The 7,701-nt window shown below is 43.0% G+C and overlaps 1 protein-coding gene across 3 annotated transcripts in view; it reads left to right on the plus strand.

Annotated features, from left to right (window-relative positions):
* Nucleotides 1–4,245, plus strand: part of DOP1B (DOP1 leucine zipper like protein B) — a 106,980-nt gene extending 102,735 nt beyond the window's left edge. For 2 of the 3 annotated variants that reach the window (XM_055313778.1, XM_055313779.1), the window contains exons 34-37: nt 1,149–1,204; nt 1,418–1,579; nt 3,051–3,180; nt 3,722–4,245. In XM_055313778.1, coding sequence (XP_055169753.1) covers nt 1,149–1,204; nt 1,418–1,579; nt 3,051–3,180; nt 3,722–3,973 — 600 coding nt within the window. In that variant the 3' untranslated portion in view covers nt 3,974–4,245. Of the gene's footprint in view, nt 1–1,148; nt 1,205–1,417; nt 1,580–3,050; nt 3,181–3,721 lie in introns of those variants that run through there. The other variant, XR_008662908.1, reaches the window with a different exon arrangement.
* The last annotated feature ends 3,456 nt before the right edge of the window (nt 4,246–7,701 follow it).

A 7,701-nucleotide genomic window follows, 5' to 3' on the forward strand; every position in this document is an offset into this window, starting at 1 on the left:
TTGAGGTGCTGGGCTCAAGCTGCATGTGGGGCTCCCTGCTCAGCAGAGTCTACTTCTCCCTCTGCCCTTTTCCCTCTTGCTCATTCTGTCTCTCTCTCTCTCTCTTTCTCTGTCTGTCTCTCTCTCTCTCAAATAAATAAATGAATAAACAAACAAATAAAATCTTTAAAAAATAAAAATGTCATGCAGCTATGCCATAAGATTCTGAATGCATATTCATGTATTCAGGAATATTTTCAAAATTCCTTTTGCAGGAATAGTGTACTATTTCACATATATCTAATTTTATCTGAAAATTTTCAAGTTAGTAGCACATAGCATATATTTCAAGAAGTGAGATTGCCGGGTCATAGGGTAAATCTATTTTTAATTTTTGAGGAACCTGGGGATTCCTGGGTGGCTCAGCGGTTTAGCGCCTGCCTTCGACCCAAGGCATGATCCTGGAGTCCCGGGATCGAGTCCCGTATCGGGCTTCCTGCATGGAGCCTGCTTCTCCCTCTGCCTGTGTCTCTGCCTCTTTCACTATCTCTCATGAATAAATCAATAAAATCTTTAAAAAAAAAATTGAGGAACCTCCATACTGCTTTCTGCAGCAGCTGCACCAGTTTGCATTCCCACTCACAGTGAACGTGAGTTCCTTTTTCTCCGCGTCCTCATCGCCACTTGTTGTCACTCATCTTTCTGATGCTAGCCATTCTGACAGGTGTGAGGATCTCTCACTGGGGTTTGTTTGGGTTTGTGTGTGTGTGTGTGTGTGTGTGTGTGTTGTTTGTTTGTTTTTTTGTTTTTTTTTTTGTTTTGTTTTGTTTTGCATTTCACTGATGGTTGGCGATGCAGAGCATCTTTTCATGGACCCGCTGGCCATGATGTCTTCTTTGGAAAAATGTCTATTTAGGTCCTTTGCCTATTTTTAAATTAAATTATTTGCTTTTTTTGTTACTGAGTTGTATGAATTTCTTAAATATATTTTTAATATTAACCCCGTATCATATATTTGGTTGGCAAATATTTTTCCCCACCCTGTAGGTTGTCTTTTCGTTTTGCTGATTCTTTTGCTTTGTTATTGTATATGGACATACACATTTTAAACATTATGCTAGGTCTAATCTCTCTCAAACAGTAAATTAAATTTATGTTTTCTTTTTAAGATTCAGATATTCATACAGCTTGAAGAAGATCTGAAAGAGGACGATGAATCATTGAGGTAAGTTGTGCACAGGTCTGTGTGCGTATGTGAGTGGACGTCACTCTATGACATAGGGTTATCTAACACTCAGTATTATTTTCCTGAAGTACTTGTGAAAGGACCAGCTATTTGTTCCTTAAACGGAACAGCTTCTTATGGACGTTGCACAGGCAAATGGACTATAGCATATGTGAACAAATTTGTAATGCGAGTTTCTTTGCAAATTTATAGAAGCAGCAACAAAATCAACAGAATGAAAGTTGCGGTTGCTGATGGAAATGGGCCTTCAATGGGGGAGATACCCCCAAGTGAACTGGTCTTATATTTATCGGCTTGCAAATTCTTGGACACAGCACTCTCTTTTCCACCCGACAAGATGCCATTATTTCAAATGTAAGTCAGATAAGATCATGTGTCCTCTTTGAAATGGTGACTTTCCTTGTCAGCGCTTTCACTTGTTGTGTAGAGCGTGTGAAAAGCTATGGTAGGGGTTTCTAGTGGCCGATGAGAGTACCGGGTTTCGGAGCACTTACAACACCTGTGGTTTCCTGAATTTGTAGTGCTTATGGATGAGTTTCTGTGGTACGTGCGTGTGTTCAGGGAGGTTTGCTACTGAACGCTTATGAAACAAGGGTCAGGGACTGGTGGTTCTCACTGCATTTGTGTAGATTGTCTGTCTGTTCATAATAAGTGGAACACACTGTGTCCAGCTCACTTTGCCCCTATTGGCTTACATTTCCTGTAGGCTTAACACAGCTGCTCATATGGTTAATTTCGTGCCTGGCCCCAGATGCCACTTCTCTCTGTCCCATCCTCCTAAAGACAGGAGCCATGTAGAAATGTTTGTGGTTAAAGTGTGGGTTCTCTTTAACTGCATATTACAAAGTGAAAGAAGCAAATCTGAAATGACTATAGACTGTACGATTCCAACTCTGTGATAGTCTGGAAAAGGCAAAACTATGGAGACAGTAAAAAGGGGGTAATAAGAGAGAACAGAGAGGACTTTTAGGACAGTGAAACTACTTTATTTGATACTATAATGGTGGATCCATGTCATTATCCATTCATTCAAACCCATATAATGCACACCACCAAGACTGAGCCCCAAGGTAAACTCTGGACTTGGGATGGTAATGATGAGTCAATGTCAGTTCATCGATTGTAACAAATGTACCACTCTGGTGGGCGATGTTGATAATTGGGAAGGCATTGCGTGGCAGAGGAGGGCAGGGGGCATATAGACTTCTGCTCAATTGTGTCACAGACTTAAAACCACTCCAAAAAAGGAAGTTGGTTTTTTTTTAAGTGAGTTCTAATGTATGTAAATATGCATAGTGACATTGTTCATAATAAGTAAAAAGTGGAGAATATTTGAAGTCTGTGTACAAGTGGACAAATAACATGTGATATCTCCATACAATGAAATACTCAGCAGTAAAATGAAACAAAGTACTGACATGTCCTGGGTTATGAATGAACCTTGACAACATTATGTGAAGTGAAAGAAGCCAGTCACAACGACAAACCACATATTCTGTGAATCTGCTTATAGGAACTGTCCAGAATAAAAAAATATGGAGATATAGAAGATGGGTTGGTGGTGGTCTAGATGAAGGGGGTGTAAGGGATTGAGAGATGATAGCTAAAGGGAGCAGAGATTCTTCTGGGGGTGGTGAAAATATCCTGAAGTTGATCATGGTGATGGATAGACAATTCCGTGAATAAATGAAAGGCAATTAAATGCCACACTTCAAATGGGTGAATTATATTGTGTGTGAATTAGATTTCAATAAAAGTGTTTAAAAATCTTTCTGAAGTGGGCTCCAAGCCAACATGCCTGACCTCAGATTTTTTTTACGTCCAGCTACAGGTGGGCATTTGTTCCAGAAGTGGACACAGAGGGCCCTGCCTTCCCATCAGATCTAGAGGAGAATCACCAAGAATGCAAACCCCACACCGTTCGGATTCTAGAACTTCTCAAATTAAAATATGGGGTAACTGTCTTCCTTTTTGGCAATTTACATTTGTGGCAGAGGGGAGAAAGTCTAGGTAGTGAGAGGAGTCCTTCATGCACCACTTGACTTTAATGACTGAGTAATTTTCTCAAGTTCTTTGATCCATGTGTTAAAACAAATTCCATCCTGGTTTTTTCATTTATATGTCACTTTCTCGTCCCAGTTGCTGAGGTAAGCATCCTGGGTAACACGATTGCGGTCCTGTGGAAGTAGTTTTATACACAGAGTCCTCTGATTATGCAAACAAAGGACCTGCAGGAAGAATGGTGGGGGCCTGGGGTCCTGAGGCATGGGGAGGGTCCGGGGTGGGGCGGCAAGGATGGCCTGGGCTGACATCCTATTGGAAACTATCAGTTGAAGACCAGAACTTAAGTTGATCTGGAAACTACCATTGCGCTGGTAGTGAATGTTCGTGAAGCACCCACCTCCTTGGTTTGACACCTGCATGTACCTCACTTGCATCTCTAACCCTTAGCAAAGCCATATCATCCTTATGGGTTGTTGTGGGGGCTTTTTGCAGGAAGTTGGCAGCTCTGATGAAATCACCATGAAGAATGAATTCCCCCTTCTGCGCCAACATTCTGTCTCCAGCATTAGGCAATTGATGCCATTCTTCGAGACTCTAAATTGTGCTTTTAAAACCCAGAGTAAACTGCCTGCTGACACCCGAGGACCTCCAGCCCTGGAGTTTCCTGTCACAGATAGTCCCAGGGTCTTACAACAACTGGAAGAATGTGTTGAATATGATTTTTTGGAACATCTGGAATCTTAACCGCGTAAGACAGAATGTGTTTCAAATCCACTTACTGATACTTCTGTGAAAACCAGGATGTGTTCTAAACAAGAAAGGAGCCAGGAAGATGCTTTTAAAGAAGTCTATCTCAATTTTGAAGGTCGGTTTCAGATAATTTTCTGTTGGGCAACAAAACACACCTCTCTAAATGCCTTGTAATATATTTGGATCTGATTGTTTCTTCCTCAATTTATGTAAAGAAAATAAAATTAATATATCATCTAATGCTAACACAAAATTTGTAATATGAAGTAGAGTGTGAAGGTTGTTTTCTTTGTTGACGTAGAAATGTGGGCCGTCTCAGTATATTTCTCTAAAAGTTTATACTTGTTGAATATTACTTTTAACCTTTCACACATAATGTCCTTTAAAGCAGTTATCTTGGTGTCACATTTTAAAGCCAAAGTATATTATTTTCTGAAAATAACAATTGCCCATTACCATTGACTATTCAGCAGCGGAGAGGGCTTGAAGATACCACACTGTGCTTTACTCTTGCCCATTAAAATCACATGGTTGTTGAGCCTGGGTGGTTCAGTCAGTTAATGACCTGACTCTTGATTTCGGCTCAGGTCATGATCTCAGGGTCATGAGATCGAGCCCCAGGTCAGGCTTCATGTTCAGAGCAGGGTCTACTTGGGATTCTTTTCCCCTTCCTCTCCCTTCCCCCGTCCCTACCCCTCTTGTGTGCATGTGCACTCACTTGCTTGCTGGCTCTCAAGTAAATCTTTAAAAAAATCATGTGTTAAGGGGTATCTGGCTGGCTCAGTCAGTGGAGCATGTGACTTTTGATCCTTGGGGTCATGAATTCGAGCCCCACATCGAGTGTAGGATTAGAAATAAATGCTTTTAAAAAAAATAGTGTTAAAATCACAGTGTATCCAGCTTCAGAAGAATACACACTTTTCAAAACTCTGACAGCTGTAACCTTAGTTATGTACCACGACGTGCTTTGCCAGCACTTTCCATTTAATATAAATCAATCGATGTTGTCATGGAGCCTTTAATGCCTGAAGTGACTGTCAGGGAAACTGACCCTTTGGACTCTTCCCTCGTACACTGTCCTTCCTGGGATCTCTTTACCACGTCGGGGACATCATTGTTCATTAAAATAATCCCTTTCTAAGCACGGCCTCCTCTCTCCTGGCAGCAGGTCTCCCCACTCTCCCCGAGCCTCTCTATTTTATGCCAGCTACCCTATTTAGAGTCCTGGCTTGGCGCCCCTGCTCTGCTGTGGTAGCCTGAATGCTGCCAGGGAGCGTGGCTTGCCTTCCAGACTTGCCTACCTCATGTCCCCTTTTCAGCCTCCGGAGCGTTGCATGGAATCACTCCCCAGGCCAGATGATGTGTACGAGGCCTCACGCACGCTCTCCTGTCCATCTTTTCTGTAAACCAGGGTGTTCTGGAATTCGGCCAGCATTATTGGTGAAGTTTCTCCTAACATCTTACTGCTTACTGGTTTGTGTGCAGTGCAGAAGCACTTTGTGTCATTAGCCCCAAAATAGGATTTGGGGAGCACAGAACCACCTGATTCCCTAAGTAAGAGCTAAAAAGAAGAAAAAAGCACTGCTAGAAATATAGGATTCGTACAAATATGTGTTAAAGTGACATGAAAATTGGGGCACCTGGGTGGGTGGCTCAGTAGGCTAAGTGTCTTTCCTTGGGTTCAGGTCATGATCCTGGGGTCCTGCCTGGGATCAAGTCTTGCATCAGGCTCCCTGCTCAACGGGGAGTCTGCTGCTCTCTCTCTACCCCTCCCCATCACTCATTCTCTCTCTCTCTCTCTCTCTCAAATAAAATCTTTGAAGAAAAATTTTTAAAAATAAGTGAAAATTACGGTTTTTTGCACATAAGGGGATATCTTTAAAAATATTTTAAGTTTGGTCACTGAAAAAAAGTTTTTTTAAAGACTTTAAGGGGGGGATCCCTGGGTGGCACAGCGGTTTGGCGCCTGCCTTTGGCCCAGGGCGCGATCCTGGAGACCCGGGATCGAGTCCCTCGTCGGGCTCCTGGTGCATGGAGCCTGCTTCTCCCTCTGCCTGTGTCTCTGCCTCTCTCTCTCTCTCTCTCTCTCTCTCTCTCTCTCTCTGTGATGACTATCATAAATAGAAAGGAAGGAAGGAAGGAAGGAAGGAAGGAAGGAAGGAAGGAAGGAAGGAAGGAAGGAAGGAAGGAAGACTTTAAGGGATCCCCGGGTGGCTCAGTGGTTGAGCATCTGCCTTCGGCTCAGGCCATGATCCCGGGGTCCTGGAATCGAGTCCCACATCAGGCTCCCTGCGTGGAGCCTGCTTCCTGCCTGTGTCTCTCCCTCTCTCTCTTTCTGTCTCTCATGAATAAATAAATAAAAATGAATAAAGACTTTATTAATTTATTCATGAGAGACAGAGGCAGAGACATGAGAGACAGAGGCAGAGACACAGGCAGAGGGAGAAGCAGGCTCCCTGCGAGGACCCAGATGTGAGACTCCATCCCAGGACCCTGGGATCATGACCTGAGCTGAAGGCAGACGCTCAACCACTGAGCCACTCAGGTACCTCTGGTCACTGATATTTTAAATATTGAAGTGTAGAATTATAAATCCTGGGTATTTATACTGTGAGTTAGCTTTAATTCAGATTGTGAGGAGATAACCATCGGCTGATTAATAGTTACGATCAGGGTATGTGCATATGTTCATATATCAAAATTTACAACAAAACTAATAACGTCATCAGCTGTCATGCCATGAAAGGCAGCTCTTGTATCAGTACTTAGGTTTACAATTTTTCATTGTTCTTTTCCTCCCCAATATCTAAAATAGCTAAATGCCCTCTGAAAATACCATATGTCATTTAATCCTTACTTATTAAATGGAAATCTTAAAAGACTAGGATTCAACAACACATCCCTAGGTTTCTCCTAAACTAAAGATGTTTTACAAACATGACATACATCTAAATCTTTAGTTTGCATCTACCACAGCAGTTGAGGATATGAGCTCTGAAGACAACTTGCCCTGGGTGTGACATTTCCTTCCCCACATGATAACTTGGGCAAAACTTTGTGTCTCAGTCTTCTCATCTATAAAATGGGAATATCAAAATGTAACTATATCTTAGGGTTGTAGAAACTAATCCTGTCTGTGCCACCTTTGTGATCTAGAAACGGTTTTGATCACAGATCAGTATGAAAGCCTGGGTGCCCTCACCCCCCCCCCCCAATGTCTGAAAGCATGAGGAAAAACCAAGATTCATAGTTCTGATATTTTCTTCTTCCCAACAGAGGACCTTCTGCTTCCCACTTTGGAGCCAACTGCTCTGACTTCGTTCCTCCCCAAGGGAGTTGGCGTTCTGTGTCTAGCCTTTAGGCACTGAGCCAAGGGCAAGGAGTGTGCAGGGGGAGGTGGAGCTTGCCAAGAGTGGCCACAGCACACGAGAACAGACTGATGCTCCAACAGCAGAGTTTTGAACACCTCGAGCTGCAGGCAGTGTTGGTGGAAGAGTAGTGCCTGTGCTTGGGGATGAAATGATCCTTACTACTGGGGTGCTCTACAGGGGCTGGCAAGTGCCCAGTGCATCACCTGCCTCGTTTTCTTCCAACCTCTTAAGGAAGTAGGGGCTCACCCCATTCTACAAGTTCAGCAGAGCCAGGAAACAAAACCTAGGTCCATCTCCCTCTAGAACCCTATGTTCTCAAGAGAAACCGAGAGGAAATCCCTGAGGTGGCTA

This window comes from Nyctereutes procyonoides, unplaced genomic scaffold (assembly GCF_905146905.1).
Source record: "Nyctereutes procyonoides isolate TBG_1078 unplaced genomic scaffold, NYPRO_anot_genome, whole genome shotgun sequence".
NCBI lineage: Eukaryota > Metazoa > Chordata > Mammalia > Carnivora > Canidae > Nyctereutes > Nyctereutes procyonoides.